The 26,629-nt window shown below is 57.5% G+C and overlaps 1 protein-coding gene across 5 annotated transcripts in view; it reads left to right on the forward strand.

The window, feature by feature from the left end:
* Nucleotides 1-889: 889 nt before the first annotated feature.
* PARVB (parvin beta) overlaps nucleotides 890-26,629 on the forward strand; it is a 102,239-nt gene continuing 76,499 nt past the window's right edge. For 2 of the 5 annotated variants that reach the window (XM_045062490.1, XM_023257579.2), the window contains exon 1: nucleotides 892-1,080. In XM_045062490.1, the coding sequence (XP_044918425.1) occupies nucleotides 966-1,080 (115 nt within the window). In that variant the 5' untranslated portion in view covers nucleotides 892-965. Of the gene's footprint in view, nucleotides 1,081-26,629 lie in introns of all 5 variants that reach the window. The other 3 variants (XM_045062489.1, XR_002744055.2, XM_023257578.2) reach the window with 3 other exon arrangements.

The following is a 26,629-nucleotide window of genomic DNA, read 5'->3' on the forward strand; positions in this document are numbered from 1 at the left end:
CTCCTACCCTTCCCGGCCGTCCCCCTCTGACAGCCCTGCCTCAGACTGACCCAACCCCTCAGCCCTGGCCCGGCAAGAAACAGCCTTAACTCTCTGTCCACTTCCCTCCTAAGTCACCTCGGCGCTGGAGCTGGTGCCTCAGACCCAGGTCTTACGCCTTCGCCCACTGTCCCGCTGCCAGCAGCAGTCAGGCCTGTGAACCCCAGTCCAATCCCGTCATCCCAGTCTGAAAACCCTCTCTCAGCCTCCAGCGCTTACAAGGTCTGCCCTGCCCTCTTCTCCCCTTCTCCCCTCCCTGGAGCCCCCATCCCGTCCCCTCCGGCCCCTCTCCTCCCTCTGCCTGAACACCGACCCCCCGATTCCAGGTCAGCCCTGGAACCCTCACCCCTCGGGAAACATCCCGAGCTCCCCTAGGACCAGGGGAGGGGTTCAGAGGGCGCCTATCGGCCTGCGCGGCCCACCCCACCGCTGCTTCTTAGGAGTGGGGACAGTTCACAGGGGGTTCCCCCAGCCCCGGGCCTGGTTCCGGGCAGAAGTTCAACCAGCGAAACGCGGTTCTTTGCCGCACGTCGGCCGCGCTCCCCACCGGAGCCTGGGCACCAGAGCCCTCGGGCGCGGGGCTCGAGCGTGTAGGACAAAAGGTCGCCGCGAGCCCCGGGGGTGCGGCCCGCGCGGCCCTCGGGAGCCGAGCCCCTTCACTTCTCGGAGGGGGGAGTACGGGCGCGCGGCGCGGGATCCGCCGAGGGCTCAAGGCGGCGACCGCAGAGCCGGGACGGCCGTGGCCTCTGCGGCAGCGCGTCGCACCCGGGGGCGGGGGGATGGGGGCGGGGACCGAGGGGGGCGGGGGCGGGCGGCGGGGGCCGCGCCCTCCGGCCCCTCCCCGGGCGAGCGGGAGGCGGCGGCGGCGGCGGCGACCCGGGCGGTTCCCACTCGCGCTGCGCCCGCCGGCGGCCCCCGCGCGGCCCATGTCCTCCGCGCCGCTGCGCTCGCCCCCCCTGCGGCCCCCCAGGATGAAGAAGGACGAGTCGTTCCTGGGCAAGCTCGGCGGCACGCTGGCGAGGAAGAAAAAGGCCAGGGAGGGTGAGTGCGCCGGCCGCGCAGGCGTCCCCGCGCGCCCCGCCCGGGTGGCTCCCCCCCCCTCCCCTCCCCCCCACCGCCGGGTCCCCGCGTCCCCGCCCCGCCGGGCCCCGCGCACGCGTCTCCGGGCTCTGCCGGGGTCCACGCGTCCCCCGCAGGGGGTGGCTCCCCGGCCCGCGCGCGCTCCGGTCGCCTGACCCCGCCGGCCCGCGCGGCGCGCCGCCGTGACCTTCGGGAGAGGCCTTGACCCTCGTTCCTCCTTCCTCCCGGGCCCTTTAAAAGCCAGCCGGGGGCACTTGGGCGAGCCGGGCCGCCCCCTCCCGCGGCGGGTCGCGGTTGGGCGCTCGAGCGGAAGGCGGACGTGGAGCGGGAGGTGCGTTGCCCTGCGGCGCGCACGCCGGCTCGAGTCGCCCTCCACCCGGACCGCCTGCGGGCCGACCGCACGTAGCCGTGCGCGGTCACCCTCCCTTCGCCGGGCATTTGCTGGCTCGGCCCGGGCCGGGGGGGGGGGGGGGCCCGGCGGGGGTTCGGTGCGGAGCCCCTGCGGGGGACGCCGCCCCCGCCCTGGAGCGGGGAGGAAGGAAGGGGGCCAGAGTGTGCAGAGAGGCCCCGGGCCGGGGGTGGGGGCGGGGGCGGGGGCTGCGACCTAGGGCTCCGGACTCCCCTCCCCCTTCTGTGTGCTTCGGCAAATAATCCTAAAAAAACCACCTGCCTTCCCTTACATTTTAAAAGTTTTCGAAAAGAGTTGCCGAGGACTTCACTTCTGCCGGCCTGTGTGTGCTTCAAATGCACTGCTGTTCCCAGGGCCTCTCCGAGGACTTGCATTCCTGAATTTTCCCTTTGTCTGGCGAGGAGATTCCTCCTCTGGGACAGATTCCGGATGGGCCTGGGTGAGCCGCGCTTACAGGGAAGGCAAGAGGCAGCTGTGATCAGGCAGGTGGGGGAGCTGGCCTCAGGCAGGTCCTGGAGAAAAAAGGACCTGAGAGTTAGGGGTGTGTCGACTGATCTCCTGAAGCCACCTGGGGCTGACTTATCCCCTAAAAAGTCTTTTGTTTTTCCAGGTTGATTGTACCCCCTGGGACACATGTACCCCAAGGATGCGTACCCACGGGGACAGTAACTCCGTTAATTTCCCCCTGGGACATGTGTATTCCCAGGGATGCCTGTGTGACACTTTTCCCTCTAGGGGATGCGTTCCCTTCAGGGATTTTGGTGGAGGTGGGAGGTGCACCCTGGCATCTCCCATCAGGGAAGCTGTTACCGAATTAGATTATTCAGTTCCCGTCGGGGGAGGACTTTGTCACCTTTTAGTGGCTTCCCCATATTCCTGAACAAATTGGCCACTCCTCTCTCGAGCCTGACAAGTCATACCTCCCAAGTGAGATCATATACATGAGAGTCACCCCTCTGTGTCATTCAGTCTGCCTTGGTGATGTGTGTCCGCACCCACAGTCACGTTGCCCTCAACAAAAGTCATTTCAGGGCCTCAATTGCAGACATAAATGACATTTTCTCTCCCAATTTGTTCAGCCTCAGAAGAGACAGCCAAGGTTCTTTTTTTTTTTTTTTTAATTTTTTTAAGCTTATTTATTTTTTGAGAGAGAGTGAGCAGGAGAGGGGCAGAGAGAGAGAGAATCCCAAGCAGGCTCCGCACTGTCAGCACAGAGCCCGATGCGGGGCTTGAACTCACAAACTGTGAGATCATGACCTGAGCCAATATCAAGAGTTGGACGCTTAACAGATTGAGCCACCCAGGCGTCCCCAGCCAAGGTTCTTGCTTTCCTGGAACAGGGAGTCCGTTGTGATAAGTAAACAGACTAGTAGCACTAGAATAGCGTGTGATCTGAAGGAGACGTGGAAAGTGCAGGCCGACAGAGAAGGGCTCAGAACAGGTCATGTTTGGGTTGAGATCAGAAGGAACCAGGGGAAGACAGCTCCCGCAGAATAGCAAGTAAGTGGAATGTTCTGGACTGCTGCAGCTTTTTAGGGGTGACATCTACGCTCCCGGAACAGGAAGAACACAGGCCTGGAGTGATGGACTGGCCCCGAGTTCCAAAGTGAAATGCTTCCCGTCTTCGCTTTCTCGGAACTAGCGTGCGTCTAGTAGATTGAGGGCCAATCTGGTCTGATGCGAACGCACCGAGAATCCCAGTGGTCAGAGGCATCCTGTGATGAAGAGGGTGGGCAGGGATGCTTGTGGTTTGCTGTGGTTGCTTTTGTGTATGTTAGGCAGGGAGCTCTGCCTCGGTTCTCAAAGTTGGGGTGCCTGGCATACTGGGGGGGGGGTTCCCCCATACAAACCAAAGGCCCAAAACCCGAATTGAGCTCAGACATAGGCACTGGGGGCGAGGCTGGGCCTAGAAGGGCTTATCGGCTTCCGACTGGTCTTCTGGGAGGTGGACCGCACGGATGCAGAGACTGGGTAACGAGGTCCTGAGTAATTGAGGGTTGCCAGGACTCTAGGAGGCCAGTTGCTTGGCCGTGTGCCCTCCCGATCTCCGTGCTGTTCATGCAGTTCTTGAGCTGGGGCGGGACCTGGCCCGGACCTCGGGCCCCTGCGGGATGGCACTCATTTGCCTACCCTGGCACCATCAGGAAGAGGGTGGGTGCTTAGAGATTGTCAGGCACTGACAGGGGTGTGGTGGGTTTCATTTTCCTTTTTGTTACAAAGTTGGCGGTGATTTCAGGAGCGTGGGTGGTGACGCAGCCCCTGTGGGGGTGGGGGTGAAGATTCTGGAGGTTAGAGATGTGGGGAGCCTGCAGGCACTGCCCACTCCCCACCAGATTGGCAGAGGTTGTGGTTGTGACAAGGCACAGAGAGACACGTTGGGGTGAACGTCCTGTCTTCTGCAGGACGAGATCATTTTAGGAAATGCGTTGTTCTGGGGTTCGGAGGAGCCGGTGCAGGAAGTGCCCATGGATGAATTCACGGCGTGATTAAGGCTGATGTTCTCCGGGAGGGAACCACATCGCGTCACGTGGTGGCCCGGTTTAGAAAACAGAACTGTGACTAACTGTGGACATCGGAAAGTGTGGGAAGGAACCCTTGAAAAACCCCAGAGCTCCCCGTAGAAGGCCCGGAGACTTTCGGGAGCAACTTATTAGAAGCTGCTTTGGTTTTACTGGAGCTAGGCAGGGCAGGTGCAGGGGAAAGACTGCCCACGCCAGGTCCCCCTGGTGACCACGGATGAAAGACCCTAGAGGTCCAGTGGGCCACGAGGTGGGGCCAGGGGACATTCCAGGGACCGCAGCTGCCTTGTTAAGTCTTTAGAGGTGAGCAGCCAGCTCTGGGACCAGGATGGCCCTGGATGGAAGGGGCCGAATGGAAGGCCCAGACACCTGTCCCTCCTTTCTGAGGAAAGAAAGCATTTAGGAAGTTCTTATTGTCTTTTTTTTTTTTTTTTTTTTTGTAAAAGTACTTTCCTTTTTTTTAACATTTTAATTTAATTTTGAGAGAGAGAGACAGAGCATGAGCAGGGGAGGAACAGAGAGAGAAGGAGACACAGCATCTGAGGCAGGCTCCAGGCTCCGAGCTGTCGGTAACCCACGAACCTTGAGATCATGACCTGAGCTGAAGGTGGATGCTTAACCAACTGAGCCACCCAGGCGCCCCTCTACACCACCCATCTTAAGTCCTGTCTTTTACGGAGTGATCAGCCGTGTTGATTCTGCGTAGACCCCAGCACAACCCGCTCACACGTTGCTCTATAATAAGAACACCGGGATAGAGACGCTATGTAATGTAGCCCTGCGAGGTAGGAATTTTTAACTCACTGCAAGTTCTACGCGGGGCAGGAATTTCCCCCTCGTTTTATAGCTGAGAAAACACAACCTCGCCCAGTAGCCACTTCACCATGGGTTTAGTGGTTCTGGGGGTGCCTCTGCCCCCAGGGGACGCTGGCATTGTCTGGGGACATGTTGGGTGGTCACGACTGGGGCTGGGGGTGCTTCTGGCTTCCAGGGGATGCGGGCCAGGAATGCTGTGCACATCCTACAACACACAGGACAGACAGCCTGTGCTGTAACAGCACGTAGCAGTGAATTATTGGCCCCAGATGTCCGGTCAGAGTGCCAACGTGGACGACCCGGATGTTTGTTTCTGGAGGTGTCTCGAGAACTCCAAGAGAGGGCTGAGTAGTCCCAGCTGGTGGGGAAGCAACTCCGGGCTCAGCCCCTGGAGTCGAGAAGCCCCTGCAGCCCCGCCGTGAACCTGCCTGGCCTGGGGCTCAGCATCTGGGGCTCTCTGCTCAGTTTCCTGAGGGGGAGAATCCGCCTGGCCTCCTTGGGCCCAGGCACCAGTCGCAGGCTCCTGGTGAGCGGGGTCCCGTTGGGGGGCAGGTTCCCAGAGTGTGCAAGATGGGAGAGAGCTCCTCCCCAGAAGAGACGAACTTTCAAACTTTCCTGAAGGTTCAGAGGACGTGCAGCCAGACCCCCTCCCCCCCCAGAAGGGGGAGGGGGATGTCCTCCCCTTCCAGGACAGCAGAGGGAGGAGGTGGCCCTGACTTCTAGGGCCTAAGGGCACAGGTGGAGGAGTCTTGACGGGCACTTACCTGGCAGGCTGGGAGCTGGTGATGGGGCAGTGACGGCCACAGGCCTGTCCTCGGGAGCTGGCGATTGAGACCTTTGGGGGACACACAACCCGTCCCGGCTGGAGGAAATGGTCCCCCTGATGGCATGCAAAGGAAGGCTGGGAATTAGCCAGGAGGGGGTGGGTGTGTGGGGCTTCCCGCCAGGGGCCCTGGAGGAGATCCCGGCTCGTCCCCGGCTTTTGGGGAAATGTAGGCAGTTCACGGTGGCTGGGCTGTGGTGTGGCTTGTGGGTCGCGGTCAGCCGCGATCTGCGTTACTTTAGGTCTAGTGGGTGCCAGGGGTGGGAACGGCCACCATGCGCACGGGCACAGGTGGACTTCCCCCAGACAGTGCGGTGGGTGGGGAAGAATCTGGATTCCCAGACAGTGAGGACAGAGCAGCTGCAGAAGTCGTGGCCCAGAGGCTGCTCTAAGAATGAAGACGTTTTGCGTGAAAACATCAGATGAGGCCGCGTTCTCTGCCTCGTCCCCAGCTCCCAGTGCGTGCAGGGCTGACACACCCGGGTCGCCACTGGAGTGGTAGTTTGCAGCCCATTCAAGACATTGTGCAAACTTTGAAGTGATTTCTACATGCTGTTTTATAGCAGAGCTCAACAGCCTATTGATTGACTTTTATGTTTTTATTTTTATCTTATTTTTTTATTCTTTAAAAAAATTTTTTTAACGTTTATTTATTTTTGAGACAGAGAGAGACAGAGCGTGAACGGGGGAGGGGCAGAGAGAGGGGGAGACACAGAATCGGAAGCAGGCTCCAGGATCCGAGCCGTCAGCCCAGAGCCCGACGCGGGGCTTGAACTCACGGACCGCGAGATCGTGACCTGAGCTGAAGTCGGACGCCCAACCGACTGAGCCACCCAGGCGCCCCTATTTTTATCTTTTAAAGTTTATTTATTTTGAGAGAGGAGAGAGAGAGAATCCCAAGCAGGCTCCGCACTGTCAGCACACAGCCCTTCGTGCGGCTCAAATTCACGAACCGTGACCTCATGACCTGAGCTGAAATCAGGAGTCAGATGCTTAACTGACTGAGCCACTGGGCGTCCCTGATTTACCTTTAAAAATAAAAACGGAATGGTGCCAACATAGAGGGAAAGAATTTGTAATGAGCTTCGTGTCTTTGGCCCGGGAGATGGGACTCTTAGAATTCCTTGCGTTTCCAGGCACGCACGTGATCACTTTGCCGATCTGCAGGACCCTTTGAACATGAACTGCAGATCATGTTTTAGGTCAGTGGGACTCCTAACCTGTGAGAAGGGAATGGGACCGTGGAGGCTTGTAAGTAGGTGAGGACCGGGGCCAGGCACACGGTGGGTTCTAGAATAGTCTACGGTACGAGGAGCCAGTGTCGGGCCCACGAGGTTCTCTGAAGAACTCCGCACCCTTTTCTCCAAACGCAAATGCCTCTTCTTTGAGCCACTTCTGTTCATGGGCGGTGCGGAGGGGCAGCTCCGGTCGGAGAGGAAATGCACTGTCTGTTCATCTGTGACTCTGTTCAGCTCCTGGATTGCAACAGATTCCTTAGGGAGGTGGGGTAGAAATCACTGGAAACCGCTGTGCTGTTTTTCCTCTCTCTGGCCCAGAGGAAGTGGCTTTGAGGGAGCTTTTGGTGTGGCTTTGTAGTTTCCTTTGATTATTATCCTGATGGCGATCTTCAAGCCCAGCATTTCTCCTTGTTTGTTTCCCCAGGTCATGGGGGTGGGGAGCGGGCCGGGGGAGGGGTGGTTTTTACAAGAGAGACACACGTAGGCATGTCAACTTGTACCAAACTGGGCTCTTTTTCTTGGTGGCCCACATCTCTTGGAAATCCTTGCTTCGGTGAGAAAGGGAAACTGCCTCGGAGCCCAGAGCGGTGACTTTCATGCTCCTTACCTTTCTGTGCAGAGACGGCCTCTTTAGGAACAGCTAACTCTTAGCGTCCTGGTCCCACCTGCCGGGCCCCAGAAGCATCAGTCGCCTTGGCAACCCCACACTCATCAGAGGAGCTCTGCTCTGAATGCCTGTCTTAACTCCCCGGAATTAATATTTATCGCACATCCTGAACTTGCTTTATCATCGTGTTCCCTGTCCGGTCGTCAGAATAATGAGGGATGTTTATAAGACGTGAGTGGGTACGTGCTTGCTGGGAGTGGTTTTTAAGTGCTCCGTGTGATCGATCCCCGCCCCCGCATCCCCGCTGTGGTTGGCAAAGGCCAGGTAGGTACCTTTACCCAGCCGTCTCTTGGTTTCCAAACAGCCGGTTCCGTCACATAAAAGATGTACCCTAAGGAAGCAGGTTTCCTCTCTGACATCAGCTCTCGCTTTATGTAGGTTTCAGATGCAAAACTGCTTTACTTCCTAGCGAGTCTGTTTGCTGTTTATTATGTTAACGCAGGGGCTGAAACAACAGATTAGGAGGCTTAGGAGGGCGCTGTAAATATGTTGGCTTGGTGGCCTGAGTCTGCTTGTCTGTACTAATTGCTGTTGGGGTAAAGAGAGCATCGTGTGGAATGCGCTCAAGTCGAGAATTTTTGGCGGCTCTCGCGTCCCAGCGACCCCGCTTTCTGGTTGTCCCTGAGAACGGAGTGAGCGGGTCTGGGAGGCGCGGGATCGGCTCCGCCAAGCTGGTGGGGGGGTCCTTTACTTTTCTCCCGACTCGGAGTGTGGGGCCGTGGGAACCCCCTCGAGGCTCCGTGTTCAAGCTCCGGAGGGGGAGTGCAGGGGAGATAGCACTCCGCGGTTCCCAGCTGGCTCGTCTCGGCTGTTCCTCAGGAGCGCGGTGTGTTCCAGGGGGAGGCCGAGGGCGGTGGAGGAGCCAGGTCTGGGCTTTGCACCCTTGCCGCGTGCGTCTGCTGCTTCACCCCTGAGCCTCTGTCCTGGCCACGCGGGCCACGCGTGTGAGGATAGCAGGCTGGCGGAGGTGAAGTCCGACGAGCGCCTGGGGGCGTGCCCAGGCCGTGGTCCTTGAGGACGATGTTGGCGAGTGAGGGCACTGACACGGACACCAGAGCCGCTTAGGGGCCGGGCAGGGGCGGCGTGACGGCTGCCTCTTGAGGGCGGACGCCACTGCTTTTCTAAGGACTGCTTGCTCCTGGGTTAAGGAGGGTTCTGAGGCGGCGTCTGGGCTCAGGGGGAAAGCGTGCTGGGATTGATCGGTCAAGCCTGCCCTGTACTCGGGAGGCTCACTTCCTTAGTGACGTCATCCCCCGGACAGAAGCCCCTTCCCTCTTCTCCTCCGGGTCCCGTGTCGTTTCAACAGCTCTGGCTTCTCCGTTCTCACTGCGTTTGTTCCGTGGAGCAGCTAGTTAGCTCTTGGTAACAAAGGCACGTGAATCCTTTAAAAAATACGCGTTTGAGGGGTGCTGGTACTCGACCTTGTCTCCTGGCCCGCCGTGACCGGGAAGCGCAGCGCACGCGCCCTTGAAGGGTATGACTGCGGAGAAGTGGCAACTTCCTCGCTTTACTGAGCAGCTGGTGAAGGGAGGTCAGCTGGGACCCTGGGAAGGACGGTCAGCTCAGGTACGCGTCGTCCGCCTGGGTCTCCGATGGGGCTTCCTTGCCAGCTTAGAGAACTGGACAGTAGGCAAAGTCTACGTGGTTTTATGCTTCGTGTTTGTAGTCGAAAGTAAACGGGTTCGAGCTTAGGCATTTTGAAAGGACCGCTCTTGGTTGGGGGTCTTCGAGCCTTTGCTCGTTAGCCAGAATCCGTCACGAATATGGGTCGCCCCAAGTAAGGCTGTCTTAATCTGCCTGTTTTTTTTTTAATTTAAACAAGTTTTTAAATTTTTTAAAAAATTTTTTGAGAGAGAGAGAGAGAGAGGGAAGAAGCAGGGGAGAGGCAGAGGCAGAATCCCAAGCAGGCTCCACGCTGTCCGCACAGAGCCCGACGCGGGGCTCAAACCCACGGACCGTGAGATTGTGACCCGAGCCGAAGTCAAGAGTTGGACGCTTAACCGCCCGAGCCACCCAGGCGCTCCACGCCTGTTGTTCTAAAAACTTACACACTTTTGTACTTTCATTCGAAAAACCGTAATTCCAAAGGATCTAGGCTTTGCTCTGATAGTAAGTTATTAGGGAGGGAACAGACGTTGCCTGACTCCTGGGGCTCGCTCAGAGCTTGCTTGAACCCAGCAGTCCAGGAAGCAGCTGCCGGTTCTATGGAACCGTGGCTGCTCTCAGTGTTTGCTCCCCTCTCCCCCCCACCCCCTCCCCCCACCACGGAGCCTGCCAGAACCATGCAGGTGCTTCTTTGTGGACAGAGCATCCTCGCAGCAGGCTGGGGAGAGGGGGACGCCGTGCTGGTGCAGATGGAATTTAAGGGAGCTCCTTCCCAAAGCCTCATTTGAAGCGTCTCTATCCCTCTCTTTTTTTTTCTTATTTTGAAAATGAATACTGCCTTTCAAAGTAAGACCTGAGCGCATCCATACCTGATATACACAAGCTCGATAGAAGATCATCAGGGAAGACGTGAGGGAAAACGATTAAAAGAAGAATTAAACAGGAAGAAAAGCCGGAGTGGGGTCTCCCGCAGCCGCAGCCACAGCCACGGCCACGGCTGAGCCTTGTTGGGCTCTTGTAACGTTCCGGGCATCACCCCGTCTGTGGCTCACACAAAGCGGGGAAGCGGGTGCTATGTGCTTATTCTCATTTTGCAGATGAGCGGACGGGGGGACTGGGAGAAGCGAGGTCCCTTGCAGAGGTCATGCCCCCAGCCGGGGAGATTAAAACCCCAGCAGCCTGGCTTATAAGTGGGCCAGCCTTGCAACCTGGAGAAGTGATTCAAATGTGAGTAATTTTCCCAGCTGGCTCACAGTAAAGCCGCTTTCTTCTCTGGCATTTGACATGCAGTCAGCCACGGTGGCAGGGAGGTGCTCCGGAGGAGACAAATGACATCCATTCTGTGCCGAATGGACTCACTGGCATTTATAGGAAGAAGACAGACCCCCGGCGGCTACAGTCCAGAGCCTTGCTGACTCTGTGTTTTCTGCCCTGCAATCGGCCAGCCCCCACCCCGCCCTCCCCCTGCTCCCCCTGCTCCCCCCCATCCTTCCCTGGCTGTCCCTCTGCCCCTTCGTGTCACTGGTGCCTCCAGCAGGTTGGGGCCCCTCTCTGTCCCCTTGAATGTTCCTGCCAGAGTTGCTGGCCCAGCGCCCGCCTCCCTCCCCCCTGGCCTGAATCCTGGGCCTCCTGTGTCCTCTCGGAAGATAATGATAAGAAATGACCTTCTGTCACTCACCCTGTGGTCTTTGTGTATTTGCCCGGTAAGCAGGAAGCAATCAATCCACGTGGCGGTTTAGGGCCACGCATCTTGGAGCCCAGCCTCCAGGGTTTGAACCGAACCCCGCGGCACTCTGGGGCCTCGACCTGGGGAAGGGTACTTCCCAGCCCTGAGCCTCGGGTTCCTCTTCTGCAGAGAGTACTTACCTCTAGGGTTGTTGGGCAATTAAGTGGGTTATTAAATGATGTAATTTGAACTGGGCCCAGTCAAGCCACAGAGTGGGAGAAAATACTCCTAGGGTTCTGGTGCCGGTTCCCCTCCCATCACCCACTGTGGTGCCGACAGAAATTCTGATGTGGGGGTTCTTTTCCCCAGCACTGCTAAGCAGTTCTCTGACACCAGCCGGGTGTCCTGTAATTCAGCCCAATTCTGACACTCTCTCCAAGGACAGGGCTCAGCCCCACACGTGTGCCCCAGCCCTCCAGATGCCGGGCACAAGTCTGGGCCCTCGCCCGTGCTTCTGACCCGTGGTGACAAATCAGAGGTTCCACGACCCCTCCTTGGGTGCCCTTGATTTGCTACCACGGCTCGCAGAGCTCAGAGAAATGTTCTACTCGCCAGATCGCTCGCTGGCTTGCATGCAAGGGTCACTCAGAAGTGACCTCCTCGCACGGAGGAGATGCACGGGGCGCCGTGGGGGTGGGTGGGTGCCAGTCTCGTGCACTCGCACGCGCTCACCAGCCCGGGAGCTTTCCCAGCCCTGTTCTCTTGGGTTTCTATGGAGGCTTCATTACATAGGCATGATGGATGAAATCATTGGCCATCGGTGACTGAAGTCCCATCTGTAGCCCCAGAGGGCCGTTTCGGGGTGGGGGAGGCTGAAAGAGCCAGCTCTCTAATCTCCTGGTTGGTTCCCCCTGGCAACCAGCCCTTTCCTTGGGTGACTGTCTCTGTCATCACGTAGCAAGTTGCTAGGGTTTTAGAAGCCCTGGGCCAGGGAAGACCTTGCCGGAGGATCAAACAGATCTGTTTCTGTTGGGGAATTAACACAATTCCCCAAGCACCTAGCTGATAAAGGACTGCTGTCCATGATCTGTAAAGAACTCCTATGACTTGATAATAAAGGAAAACGCAATAGAAGGGTAGATAAGAGGTCTGGACAGACACTCCACCAAAGACGTACGAATGGCCAATGTGCATCTGGAGAAGCATCATTAGACATCCAGGAAATGAACCAGATACGGTCCACACCCACCGGAACAGCTGAAATGGTCAGCCGAGACTTGGTGGGGATGAGGGACAAACTCTTACTTTGTGCCCTGTGGGGGGCCGGGGGCGGTAGGATGGTGTAGTCACCTAGGAAGTTAGTTGGGTAGTTTCTAAATAAAAAAAAAAAAAATTTTTTTTTTTTTTTTTTACATTTATTTATTTTTGAGAGACGAACTGAGACAGGGTGCGAGCGAGGAGGGGCAGAGAGAGAAGGAGACACAGAATGCGAAGCGGGCTCCAGGCTCCGAGCCGTCAGCACAGAGCCCAACGCGGGGCTCGAACCCGCGAACCACGAGATCATGACCTGAGCCAAAGTCGGACGCTTAACTGACTGAGCCACCCAGGCGCCTCTTGAAAACGTTACTAATACAATACTGGGGGGAGCTGCCTGGGCCAGGCGTGTAGCGAGCCCTCCACGGGTGATAGCTGTCACGTGACCACTGCCTCCAGACCCTACTTTGCCCATCGCATAGAGAAGACGGGTGAAGAGAAGACCAGGGGACCCGCAGTGGCAAATGGGCGGAAATAATAAAACAGACTGAGATCATCATGACGTGTTTGGATGGGTGCTTCCGTTTAAGAACACTTAGGAGACAGAATGTCGGCGAAGGGCCGGGAGCTCGTCAGTTGTCGTTTGTGCCTGTCGCCTGGTCAGGTGCGGGCTGCAGGCGTTTGCAGCGACGGGGCGGGAGACGCGGTGCCCCGAGCGTTGTCATCTTCAAACATCCCGCACTGCTGCTGCTTCTGAGAATGTCTGCACTTTGTTAGGGGAAGAGAGTGTTTTAGTTAAGTCTGACTAGAAAACATATTATTAGTATAATGAGATTTTAATGATTTGAAATTTTGTTGGAGCAGCGCGCGGAATTTCAACCTTATCGTGTGCAGCTGGGCTCTGCTTTTGTTTCATTTTTTGCTTGGGCCTCCTTGCAAGGACACGTTTCTACAGTTATTATTTAGTTTTTCTTACTTAGAGCCCTGCTGGTAGGCTGATCCTAATTTTCTTGCTGAGAAGATCTCTTGGGGGGGGGGGGGGGAAAATACTCTTTTGGTACACATTTAGCTGGCTTGATCACTTCCACGGTGTGAGTGTTGTCACTGAAGGAGATGTAGGTTTGTTTGAGATTTATGTGGAGGCTCTGCGGATTGTTCAGAATCGCCGCGAAGCGGAAACGGCCCCGGGTGCCCTTCGGCAGATGGGTGGATGAACACGATATGGTCTAGCCAGACAAGGGAATACTATTCGGCAGTAAAAGAGAATGAAGTACCAATGCGTTCTGCAACTTGGGGACGGGATACTCAGCGACAGAAGCCAGACCAAAGGCCACAGGTTGTGTGGGGCCGTAGTTACGACATGTGCGGAACAGGCAAACCCACAGGATGGGGTAGGAGGTTCGTGTTTGCGACAGGCTTGGGAGGACGGGGAGTTCCTGGCAGTGCGGGTACAGGGTTTCTTTCTGGGGTGATGAGAACGTTCCTGACCCGACTGTGGTGACGGCCGCAGAAGGGGTGAATATCCTCAAACCCACTGAATCGCGCACTCGACACGGGTGAATTGCACGGAGTGTGAATTCTTTGTCAGCAAAGCAGTTAGGAAAACAGCGCTTGGGCTGAGAGCTGAAGCCTGAGCTTGTCAGTTTCTCTCCCGCCGTAAGTCAGTGTCTTTGCGTTTCCAAGGTGGGCTCTTTAACCTTGGGGTGAGGATGGGCGGTCCGGTCGGCCGTGGGTTGGTGGAGTCTTCCTCCTCATTGTCCTGTCCCCGGTCCCTGCCTGTTTTGGTGGCAGCTGTCCCCCACCGAGGGGCTGCTGCTTGCTCAGATGGTCTCATCCGATCACCGCTGCGATGCGTTGAGGCGGGTCTGATGCTGTCCTCGTTTGTGTGTGCGGTTTTGCTGACCTTGTGTGCTTCGGGAGGGAGACTTTGATGAGGTTCCTGTGGGGCCGACAAATGGTCAGAAGGTCTGAGCTGGGACAGGTGTCTGTGAAACTTTTAATTTGACCTTGCTCCCCTGGTAAGAAAGGCATTTTACGCAGAAGCACCAGTTCAAACCTACATTTATTCATAGCCACGGACTCCTGTCTTCCTGTAAGTGAAACACGTTGGCCTTTTCTATTCGATTCTGTTTCATTTCATTAGAGAAACGTGCTGGTCACACTGAGCTGATTGACGACCCACTGGGTCAAGATGATGGTTTCAGTATGTTGCTCTGAGAGATGTAAGGAGGGAAATGAGTCAGTGGATGTTATGGGGCCTGAGGAATTTAACCTTTATTTATTTTTGAGAGAGAGAGAGAGAGAGAGAGAGAGAGCGAGCGCAACATCAGGGGAGGGGCAGAGAGAGAGGGAGACACAGGATCCAGAGCAGGCTCCAGGCTCCAAGCTGTCGGCACAGAGCCCGACGCGGGGCTTGAACTCATGAACCGTGACATCATGACCTGAACCGAAGTCCGACGCTCAACCGACTGAGCCCCTCAGGCGCCCCAAGGGGCCCAAGGCATTTGAGGACTATTATTGTTGGGCCTGGTGTCGATGCTCAGGCCTGGCTTCCCAAACTTTCAATTGTTCCCTGTCATTCGTTATCCTTTGGCCTCCCAGGCAGGGGGTCACTCCTCTATGCATGTGAGCCCCCCTGAGACCAGGGGCGCGCTGGGGGTGCAGTGGCCCTGCCCTGATGCTGGCCCAGCGCTCATGGTGCTGATGGGCTGGCAAGACCCTGTCTGGGGGCCCCCCTCACTCTTGCTGTCCACTCTTTATTCCCCACGATCTTGGCCCCCTCGCTCAAAGTCAGTTGACCATCCGTGTGTGGGTTTATTTCTGGGCCGTCCCTGCCGTTTCATTGGCCGGTACGTCTGTCCTATGCCAGTCCCACACTGACCTGGTTACTGCGGCGTCGCGGTAAATGTCTCCCACTCTGTCCTTCGCTTTCGACATTGTCTTGGCGAGCTGCAGTCCCTGAAGATTCCCCATGGATCTGGGGGCGGGTTTTCCTATTTCTGTAGAAGCCGCCACGGGGATTTTGTAGGCATTGCATAGAAGTTGAAGATCGCTTCGGGTAGTATCGTCGTCGTAACAACGTTAAGCCTTCTCATCCCCGAACGCGGATGTCTATCCATTTATTTAGGTTTCTTTAAGCTGCCTTAGCAGGTGTTTTGCGGTTCTCGCTGTGCAGGGCTTTTTGCCTCCTTGGTTAGGCTGATCCCCGGGAGGTTTATCCCTTTGGATGCCGCGTACGTGGAAGATTTCCATGCCCGGGATTAACCGGGTGTCTAGGCTTCAGCCCTGGCCGGCAGGGACCCTCTGAGTGGCCCACGTGCTGGTTCTGGCCCCGTCTTGCTGGTGTCTCACTCTGAACCCAGAGGGGAGGTCGAGGCCCTGCCGATGGGGGTGGGAGCGGGCTGGCTGCAGGGGGGTGAGCTCCTGGCCCCAGAGGAGGAATAAGCCAGCGGCTCCCAGGTGTCCACCTGGCAGGTCTGATAGAGGCCAGGCCCGGGCACAGGGGCCGGTGCATTTGACCGTCATAGAGCTGCATCGCAGCCTGTCTTGGTCACATGTTATCTCCCTATGCAGCCCCCCTTGGACTCACCCGATTAACGGAGGTGCAGAGGGGCGTTCGTTGCTCTGATAGCGTGAGCCGGGGTGTCGTGTTAACCACAGAAGGTGCTGCAGAAGCCTCGGTGAGATCACGGGGGTTTGTCCCGGTTCGTTGTGGGCAGTGTGGAGGGTGCGGCGGCGGGGGCTTGGAGGATGAGGTCAGAGTCTGCCGACTGGAGCCTCAGGGCCCTTATCAGTGAGGCTGGGACCGGCAGCCTGATGATCTCTGATGGCTCTGACGATTAAGCGAAGTCACGCACGCACGCGGAGGTTGAGCACAGAGCCCGGCTGCAGGGAGGCCCGGGGCCCCAGTGTCCTGTCTTCCTCCTCAGCTGGGAGCACACCCGCAGCGCTGCATGCTTTTCGCGCCTCCGTCCTCACAGCAGGGCGCTGTTGGGACCCATTTCGCAGATGAGGAACATCAAGGAGGGAGACGAGAGTTTGAACGCTCTGGCCTGGGGCCCGACGCCTTGGACTTGGGGAGCTGGGAGCCACACCGAGCCTGTGCCCCCGGCCACTGGGCTGTACCCTGCCTTGTTGCCCTGCTTGCATCGCCGTCACCCTCCGCCTCGGTTTCCTCGTCTGTAAAATGGGCACGAGGAAGGCCTTCCTAAAAGGCTCGTGGGGAGGTTTCCCTCCAGACGATGCCTGGGACCCACGGCGGAAGTGCAGGGACGTATTCAGGGGCCCTCAAAGCCACCCCAGGACACGGGGATAAAGACATTTGCGGGAGTAGAGCCTTGAGACCCGTGTTCCTCCAGCTGCCTTCATTCACTCGCTCACTGGCTTCTTTGTTCCTTCAGAAGGCGTCGCTGGGGTGGGCATTGGGGGTAGAGCCTGGCCTGTGGCCAGCGAAAAGGCATGCCTTTCTGCAGAACAGGCGGGGGCAGATGAGACCCTTCAGGCCTGCCCCGGGGAGGAGGGACCTTAAGGCATGTGGTGGGGGCCAGCCCGGGGGCCGGGAGGGCTCCCCTTAGAGGTGGCTTTTGAGCTCATGCTGGAGGGTGAGCGGGTTTAGCACGTGGGGTGTGTACAGCCAGAGGGAACAGCCTTCGGGAAGCTGAGGGGGTGAGTCGCATCCCCCGCCATTCCTGTGCTGTGAACCCAGCCCCCCAGCCCCCAGTACCTCCGAGAGTGACCTTATCTAGAGGGAGGGTCTTTGGGGCAGTCCCTGATCCAATGTGCATAGTGTCCTTATAAAAAGGGGGAAATCAGGACATAGGCACAATACCTTGATCCTGGGCATCCAGCCTCCAGAGTGGGGACAGAGTAGGGAGAGCGTAAGGTCCTCTGTCCACAGCCCCGGGGCTGTGGCCCTTAGTGACTGCAGCCCCAGGACACAAATACAGCCTGTGTGGCTGGAATGCAGGGGACAGCGGGCAGGAGTGTGTAAGGTGAGGCGGGGGGCCATGCAGAGGCTGGCTCAGGCCCTTGTCTGGTCGTGACCACCAGTGACACAGGTGACACTGTCCTTTCAGGTGAAGGATCAACGTCAGGGCTGGCCACAGCCACAGGGAGGCCTGGCTCCTTTGTCCGCTGCCTCTTTCAAGGTGTGTTTATTTAAAACAATTTTTTTGTTTGTTTAATGCTTATTTATTTTTGAGAGAGAAACAGCACGAGCAGGGGAGGGGCAGAGAGAGAGGGAGACCCAGAATCGGAAGCAGGCTCCAGGCTCCGAGCTGTCAGCACAGAGCCCGACACGGGGCTCGAACTCATGGAGTGTGAGATCATGACCTGAGCCGAAGTCGGACGCTTAACCCACTGAGCCACCCAGGTGCCCCTAAGTGTGCTTATTTTTAAAGAGGGGCCCTGGCAGAGGAGACCCACTATCCAGCTGGGCAGGAGGGAGACAGAGCTGTTAATTTGGGGGAGGGGGCATTCAGTCCTGGGGGGGGGGTCACAGTTTGGGGCAGAGTGTGGCCCTGGTCAGGGACAACTGTCTCCCAGTGGGCACTCGGATCCCTTCCTGCCCCAGAGATGTTGCCAAAAACATCAACAATAAACGACAATCCCTCCCCTCCCCCAGGATAAAGACCAGGGCCCCAGGGGGCCTTGCACTTGAATGAGGTGAGCTTAAACAGAATCCTCATCACTGCTTCCCTGTGGAGAGAAGGTCCCCCCTGGCTCGTGGAGCCGCAGGATTGTTCAGGTGGTCAGTGACAGAGATCCGGCTTGCAGTATTTCAGGCAGGAAGGTTTGTCTTATGTATGCAAGCCTAGAAAGGTAGAGGAGCTGCCTCAAAGAGCCTGACTCAGGGATGGGGCCCCCGCCGTGACCCTGCCCTGCATGTGTGGCTCACGTGCCTACAGCATCACAGGGGCGGGGGGTGGAGGGCCCTGCCTCCCCTCCCCCTCCCCCCGGCCACCAGGTCGGCCCCTGGTGTCCTATCCCGAGGCCGGGTCACCCGTGCACCCTCCTGTGCCGAGCTGTGCTGACATCGGCCCCGCCACTGAGATCTTGTGGCCACGTGGCCCTGGGAGCTGGCTGCAGGCCCGGGTCCCTGGCCTCCCGGCTGTGTTCAGGGCTGGGCCACCTTCCCAGAGAAGTGAAATGTAAGCAGAGTCTACTTGTCAGGAAACGGAGGCCCCGAGAGGGGGTGGGAAGCCAGGTCTCTTGCCGAGCGGCCTTCTCCCCGAAGCCGGCAGGCTTCTGTGTGTCGCTGTCAGAACGGACGACCCCGTCCACGAGCCAGGGCGCTCTTTTCCTCCCCCCTTTGCCCATTGAGCCACCGGACGAGGACCTTGGCTCGCCTCCTCGGGGCGAGCTGCAGCCTGATGGATCTGGGGGTGACAGCGGGAGCAGGGGACTCACGCGGTGCCGCTGGCGCTCCGAGCTCCGTTAGGTTTCTCCGAGGCATCGTCCCCACGGCTGCCCAGGCCCCGCTGATTGGTTTCGATTTTCCTCTGTGTTGGAGCGATCCAGTTTGAAGCGCGCCTTCTGAGCGCCTTGCGACAGCTCTAGGGGCTGCGGTAGCCCTGGAGGTGCCGGGCGGAAATCCAGCTTGAATTGGTACCTCGTTGCTCTGAAAGGCGGGGGCCCCCTGTCTGCCCAGGACGTGGGCTCAGCCACCTGGAAAGTGACGCGAGTGCATTTCGGGGCACCGGCCGCGCAGGCCTCGGCCTCTGCGCGTCCCTGGCAGGGGTGGGCTCGCTGCGCCCACCGTGAGCGAGCCCCGCACCTGCTCCGTACTGTGGGCAGGCAGCGCCTGGGGTGCCTGTGCGGGGCTCACCCAGGTCCCTCCCTCCAGCGCTCAGCCCCTCCCCCCACCCCCGCCCCGCCCAGCAGGGTCTGCAAACCTCCGCTTGCAGAGGGACAGATGGGAGGTTCTCTAGCCTTCGGGGCAACTACTCCACTCTGCCCAGCCAGAGAAGATCGGAAACGGGTGGGCGTGGCCGGGTTCCAATAAAACTTTATTTACAAAAAGCAGACCAGAGGCCAGATTTGGCCCCCGAGGGGCTCACTGCCCCCCAGTCTGTGGCATAGACTCCATGTTCTAGATCCGAGGTATGTATCCTTTCTATCTTCTTAAACTGTTATTGGAAAAGAAATGCCAATGGCCCAATCCCCCCGGGGACCTTCCGCACCTGTTAAGACTATATGCTACAGACTGGGAGGAAGGCACAGGACCTAGGTCACTTGTCCCCTCTTAGCTCGGTGACCTTGACATGGGCCCAGTCTCGTCCCGTTGTCTGAACAAGGGCTTTGATGGCAACAGCTCTCTTACCAACGCCAGGATTGTTCCAAGAATTAAATGAGTTACGGGGCACCTGGATGGCTCAGTCGGTTGGGCGCCCAACTTCGGCTCAGGTCATGATCTCACGGTGCGTGGGTTCGAGCCCCGCGTTGGGCTCTGTGCGGACAGCTCAGAGCCTGGAACCTGCTTCGGGTTCTGTGTCTGTCTTCCTCTCTCTCTGCCCCTCCCCCCTCCCCCGCTCCTGCTCTGTCTCTCTCTCTCTCTCTGTCCAAAAATGAATACAAGTTAAAAAATCACAAAGAATTAAATGTGTCGACACGTGGGAGAAGGCCCCGTAAGCTGTGACGTGTCACCTGAGTGTGCCCGCATTTGTCACCGGGTGCAGAGAAGAGAAAATTGGGCAGAGAACTTGCCGCTGGGAACAGGCCGGGGGTTTATGGTTGCCTGTGCCATGCAAACGCCCCTTTTAGGTGCTGGGGTCTGCTTTTTGCCGTCTGCTCTGTGGAACGAAGTGCCCGGTGCCCTGTGGCTCTCTCCCTCTCGGTGCTGCCGGCTCCTGAGCCCTGTCTGTGCTGAGTAACAGCCACGAGAGGAGAAACACAGATCTTCCGTGACACTTTACCCAGGCAGCCATGAAAGTCTTCCTGCCGGTTGGTGGAGAGGGTCTCCTTTGACAGGTGCCATGTAATCGAAGACAGGTGCTTTGTGGCTGCAGATTCCCTTCTGCAAAACACACATGTAACCCTGACGAAGTGAGAGGGAGAGCCAGGAAGGGGGGTTACATCACGCGGGCTGTTCGTAGGCGCTGGTGGGGGGGGGAGGAATTACAAATAAAATTCAGCGGAGACCGTTCCTCTGGCGAGGCTGTGGCCATCTGCAGCCTGTGACTCCATCCCTGGGCGTCTGGCCGTTAAGGAGGGCCCTTGAGGCCCAGCCTGGATGTGAGCCAGGCGAGGGGCTCTGTGTGTCTGTGTGGGCTGGTTTCAGACTTGGCCACGGCCGCCAAAGGGAGAGGAGGAGTTGCCCGCACTCCCTCTTGGTGGAAGGCGCACTTTCTCTGGTTGGCGGGCGTTTGGTAAGTGACACCCACAGCAGGCAGCCCTTGGCTTAGGTTCACGTCAGTGCGGCAGATCAAGAGGTCTCCGCGATGGGTTGAATCGTATTAACCGCCCCCCCCCCACCCCACAAAAGATGTCCTGACCCCCGGGGCCTGTGAATGTGACCTTATTTGGAAATAGGGTCTTTGCGGATGTGATTTAGATGTAGGTTAGGATGAGGCCCTGGAGTGGGGCGGGTCCCTGATCCGATCGGATTGGAGAAGAGAGACGTCACACAGGGGCAGACATAGAGGTGAGGCAGCCACGAGCCGCGGAGCCCTGGGGACTGACCGTCACCACAGACACCAGGGAGAGGCAGGAAGGACCCTCCCCGGAGCCATCAGAGGGGACACGGCCCTCCACCTTGCTCTCAGTCTTGGGGCCTCCAGAGCCGTGGGTCTGTGTTAAGCGCCCCCGGTTTGTGGTCCTTGGTTATAGGTGCCCTCTTAGTCTCCGTCTGGCCTCGGACCTGCTGACTGCCTCAGTGGGTCTCCAGCCAGGGTGGCCGTGAGTGAATTTGAAGGTCCCACTTGGACGTCGGGGTAAGGCACTGACCCGGAAGCGCTCCAGGCCTGGCCGCCCCCCGAGAGGCGGTGTGAACACCGACCAGGCAGGGGTCCAGGTGGGTCTAGGATCCAGGAGAGGCCGGAGGACGTCAGACTCCCCCTCCTCCCCCCAGTCCCAGATCCCCCGCCCCTTGGAAGTATGGAATACGTGTGTTACGAAAAGCCGGGAATCTTTTCTCGCAGGGGTCCAGAGAGTAAATATTTCAGGCTCTGCGAGCCATCTGGTCGCTGTAGAAACTGTCAATGCTGCCGCTGTCACGTGCAAACAGCTGTAGGCAATACCTAAACGTACAGGTGCGGCCGTGTGCCAGTAAAGCCCGTTACAAAAGTAGGTGTCGGGCCAGATTTGGCCCACTGACTGTCCTTTGCCAATCCCGGGTTTTTTTTTGTTTTTTTTTTTTTTTTTTTTTTTTTTTTAACTTTGATTTATTTTTGAGAGATACAGAGATAGAATGCAAGTGGGTTAGGGGCAGAGAGAGAGAGGGAGACACAGAATCCGAAGCAGGTTCCAGGCTCTGAGCTGTCAGCACAGAGCCCGACGCGGGGCTCGAACTCACGAACTGTGAGATCATGACCTGAGCCGAAGTCGGGCGCCCAACAGACTGAGCCACCCAGGCACCCCAAGAATTTCCTTTCTTTCTGAAGCTGAATCATATTCCGCTGTATGGATGGACCACGTTTAGCTTATCCATCCGTCCATGGACGCTTGGTTAATCATGCCGCTGCGTCGCAACGTTATCAGTTAAGCGTCTGACTCTTGGTTTCGGCTCAGGTCATGATCTCGCGGTGCGTGAGAGCGAGCCTCCCATCAGGCTCTGTGCTGACAGCATGCAGCCCACTCCAGATCCGCTGTCCCCGCCTCTCTCTGTCCCCCCCCGCCCCGATCTGTCCCTCCCCTGTTCTCTCTCTCTCAAAATAAAAAAATAAGCTTTAAAAAAAAAAAAGGAAGGAAAACCTGCCACCACATGGATGAACCTTGAGGACATTATGCCAAGTGAACGAGTCACAAACGGACAGTATAATTCCGCTTCTGCGAGGTCCCTGCGGGAGCCAGATTCCTAGAGACGGAAAGTAGGTGGGGGCGCCAGGGGCTGGGGGAGGGGGGGATGGGGAGCTGTTTCATGGGGACCCAAGTGAAGGTGAAAACGTGGAGGTGGACGGGGGTCCCGTTGTGTCACCACGGGAATGTACTTAATGCATCGGACTGTCCACTCAACGGTGGTGAAAACGGTAATTTTTCTGTGAAGTGTATCTCAGAATTTAAGAAACCAAGGGAAAAATTTATTCCCACGCCGTGCGTGTCCCCGGGACTCTTGGGATCGCCCATCTGCGCGGCTCAGCTCTGGGATGTGGCCACCCCGCCTCTTTGCCCCAGTGTGTCGGGTCCCATGCCAGGAGCACGGTGACTCGGGGCTGAGGAGCACCGAGGGCTGAGTTTTGACTTAGATGGAGAGCAGGTGGCCAGGGGTGCGGATGGCGATCTTCCCCTTCTGCCCATAGCGTCCCCTACCTTCTCATTGGACAGATTGCCCTCTGAGCCCTGGTTTTCCCATCAGCGGATGGGCATAGCCTCGGGGTGTCAGGCTGACTTCTAGAACACAACCAGAGACATCACCTGGGAAGCGCTCCGAAAGGCAGGTCGGCCGAGAGCCAGCACTGGGGTCCTTGCGGGGCCATTGGTGGGAGAAGTCAACACATTTAAGAGTAAATTAAATTAGGGGATTTGTGGTCATTGGCGGCGTAACGGATTTTCTGAGACGCGCCGTGTACCGAACAAGACCTAGCACGTGGTGGCAGGCTCCCTAAATATTTGTGAGAAGGCAGGATAATTTTATGAGCCAGTCGAGCCATATATAATGGGATTATTTGGGTCTCAAACTAATGAAGTGACTGTAGGGCAGGAGCAGCTGCTAAAAATAATCTGCGCTGGTGGAAAATCCAAAGACCGAGAAGAAGCTGGTTCTGGATTCCGGCCAGGAACAAGGCCCAGAGGGAGCTGGCACACGGTGTCCCGGGAGCCGTCCGAGGGCCCGTGTGGGACCACGGTTCAGAGCCTGGACTTACCCGCACTCTGAGCAGACCTGTCTCCGGGGTGCACCTGCCTTGGCCGAGCTCAGGAAGTCAGCGGGTAGAACCGAACACACACCCACTTTGTGGCTTTAACAGCGAGAAGTGCGGCCGGGGTCCCGAGTCTCGGTCCTCGGCCCCTGGTGCCTGGGGTGTGACGGAGCGGGGGAATCCATCCCTCCTTGCCTTTTCCTCGTGTCTGGTGGTTCCCACGGTCCTTGGTGACAGTCGGCTTGTAGACACGTCGCTCCAATCCCCACCTCTGTCGCCGCACGGCCACCTGCCCTCTGTGTCTGGTTTCCAGACTTCCCTCTTCCTCTCAGCACACCAGTAGTGACCTCTTCCTTTTTATTTTGTGAATTTTTTTTAATGTTTACTTGTTTTTCAGAGAGAGAGAGAGAGCATGAGCAGGGGAGGGGCAGAGAGAGAGGGAGACACAGAATCTGAAGCAGGCTCCAGGCTCCGAGCTGTCCACACAGAACCCGAGGCGGGTCTCGAACTCACGAACCGTGAGATCACGACCTGAGCCAAAGTCGGACGCTCAACCGCCTGAGCCACCCAGGCGCCCCTGACCTCTTCTTAGTAGCACCTGCAAAGGCCCCCTCTCCAAGTGGGGTCACGTTCGGGGGTTCCAGCTGGGTACAAATTCTGGGGGGACACCATGCCTCCCACAGTACCCCGCACTTAGTACGTGCCTCAAAGCCGTTAGTTATCATTACTGTGATTATTTTCATGGACGAGGGTGTGATGACGATAAGCCGTAAGCCCATGGTTGATCATGTTTTATCTTGGTGCTGCACATTTGGCGGTTGGTCTTGAAGTCTGTTCTTGGTTCTGAAGGGAGAAGGAGGGTCGGTCTTTGTCTTTTCATTTGAAAAGGACCGTGGAGCTGTGTCTGCCCGGTGCCCCCAGCTTACAAATCGAGAAGCCTATTTATGTATTTACTTATTCTTATTTTTAATGTTTTATTTTTAGAGAGAGAGAGAGAGAGAGAGAGAGAGAGAGAGAGAGAGACAGAGCGGTAGAGGGGCAGAGAGGCAGACACAGAATCCGAAGCAGGCTCCAGGCTCCGAGCTGTCCGCACAGAGCTCGACGGGGGGCTCGAACTCACGGACCGTGAGATTGTGACCCAGGCCAAAGTCAGATGCTTAACCGACTGACCCACCCAGGCGCCCCTCGATAAGCCCTTGTAGATTCACTTCTGCTTTATAATTTCATTCTGTACAGTTTTTTTGAGGCATAAGGTAAACAGCAGTTTCTCCTGACATCGCTCCTTTAAAACGAACACAGCTCATTGGTGGCCTTGGGGGGATTTGATGAGCGCGTATAGTGTCTCTTTCCTGTTTTTTATTTCTTTTAATTTTTATTTATTTTGAGAGAGAGAGAAAGAGAGAGAGCAAGCAGGGAGGGACAGAGAGAGAGAGGGAGAGAGAATCCCAAGCAGGCTCCGCACTGGCAGCACAGAGCCCGACGTGGGGCTCGAACCCTCAAACCGCGGGATCGTGACCTGAGCCCAAATCGGGACTTGGACCGTTAACCGCCTGAGCCCCCCAGGCGCCCCTCTTTCTTGTTCTTCCGGGAGCAGGGCTGGCCGTGGGTGTTGGGCGTAAGTTCAGAATGCCTTGTACTTGGTGTTGATGGTGTTGTGGCTGAAATAGAGGCTGTCACACGCCGTCTTCCTCGCAAAAGTCTCACTTGGCTTGTTTGACAGCTAAGGAGGTGTGTTATTAAACAGGTACAAAGACTGCTGTCGTCTGATTTCAAACAGCGCTTGTCATCGTCGGGGTGCATTCGCCTGGCACGCCGGAGGGGCGGATGTGACAGTCCTGGGTCGCGTGTTTCCCACGGCAGCGCTCTCTCTCCTGCTTGTCACCAAAGGCAACCGTTTCCTCCTGTTCTGAGAAGGTGGGAAGGATTCAGAAACGAAGGGTGGCTTCTTGCCCGGGAGTTTGCTGGCTGCTTGTCACGGGGTATCTCTTGCTTCCATGGCTGGGGTGCGAGGAACTGCTCTCAAACGGAGACTTTGAAACCGTCGAGCAGGACGGGGGCGGCTGGGTGGCTCAGTCGGTTAAGTGTCTGACTCTTGGTCTAGGCTCGGGTCGCGGTCTCACGGTTTCGTGGGTTCGAGCCCCGCGTCGGGCTCTGCGCTGACCGCTTGGGGTTCTCTGTGTCTCCCTCCCTCTGCCCCTCCGCCACCCACACTGTCTCCGTCTCTCTCAAAATAAGTAAACTTAAAAAAAAATTGTTTTTAAATAAAAGTCGAGCAGGACAGACTTCGGCTGAGCTGGTGGTGAGAAGGGTGGTTGGAGCTGGGCGGTTTGGGGTTCAAGTCCTGGTGTTTCTGGCCCGGGTGTGAGGACACCGGACTCTGCGTGAGTTGCCCCCCCGTGGGCCGGTGTCATCTGGGGACACAGTGCCTGGACAGATGTCGGGATGAACCCAGCTCCCTCGGGCCTGGACCGCGAAGGTAGCCACCCAGGCGCCCCAGTTGGTTTCCTTTTAAAAGCTAGGTAGCATTTCCTTTCGTGACTGACCCTCTGTTATTTTTGTCCCCCTGGGAGCTGAGCGCCGGCTCCGGGTATCTGCTTGGCTGACTTGGTGGCACAGAGGCGCTGACAGGACCCCCCCCCCCACTCCTGTCCCAGGCTTTGTGAGCAGGGGACGCCCCATCTGCCCGGGCGCTCGCGGTCTCCCGGCGGGAGCTGGCCAGGGCCTTCCTGGAGGAGCTCCACTCAAACTGAAGCGGCATCTCCCCGGGCACCGGTGCCATTTGCCGTCCTGGCCACGGGCGCTCTGTTAATTTTGGTTTTCCAGGGTTGTCCTAACAAAGCACCATAGGCCGAATGGCTTAAACCACAGAAACTTATGTGCTCACGGTCCTGGAGGCTGGAAGTCGGAGGTCAGGGCCCGTGGGATTGGTGTCCGTCCCTGGCTTGCAGGGGGGTGTCCTCCCTCTGTGCGCACATCACTGGCACCCGTCTCTCTGTGTGTCCGAATTTCCTCTTCTTATAAGGACACCAGTCAGATTGGATCGGGGTCCACCCATGGGACCTCATTTTACCTTAATCTCCTCTTTAAGTTTTTTTAACTTTTTAAAATTTATTTTTGAGAGAGAGAGAGAGACAAAGTGTGAGCAGGGGAGGGGCGGAGAGAGAGGGAGACACAGAATCCGAAGTGGGCTCCAGGCTCCGAGCTGTCAGCACAGAGCCCGGCGCGGGGCTCGAACTCACGGACTGCGAGATCATGACCTGGGCCGAAGTCGGACGCTCAACTGACTGAGCCACCCAGGCGCCCCCTTAATCTCCTCTTTAAAGGCTCTGTCTCCCAACACGGTCACGTTCTGATGTCCTGGGGGTGAGGACTCTGACATTTGAATTCTGGGGGGATACAGTTTAGCCCATAGACCCCCAAACACGAGAGCCAGCCTCAGGACTGCACTGGCTTCGGGTCGCTCGTAGTTGCTGTCCCAGTTCCCCGGTGTCACCTCTGCGT

Source organism: Felis catus, chromosome B4, assembly GCF_018350175.1.
Source record: "Felis catus isolate Fca126 chromosome B4, F.catus_Fca126_mat1.0, whole genome shotgun sequence".
Classification (NCBI taxonomy): Eukaryota; Metazoa; Chordata; class Mammalia; order Carnivora; family Felidae; genus Felis; species Felis catus.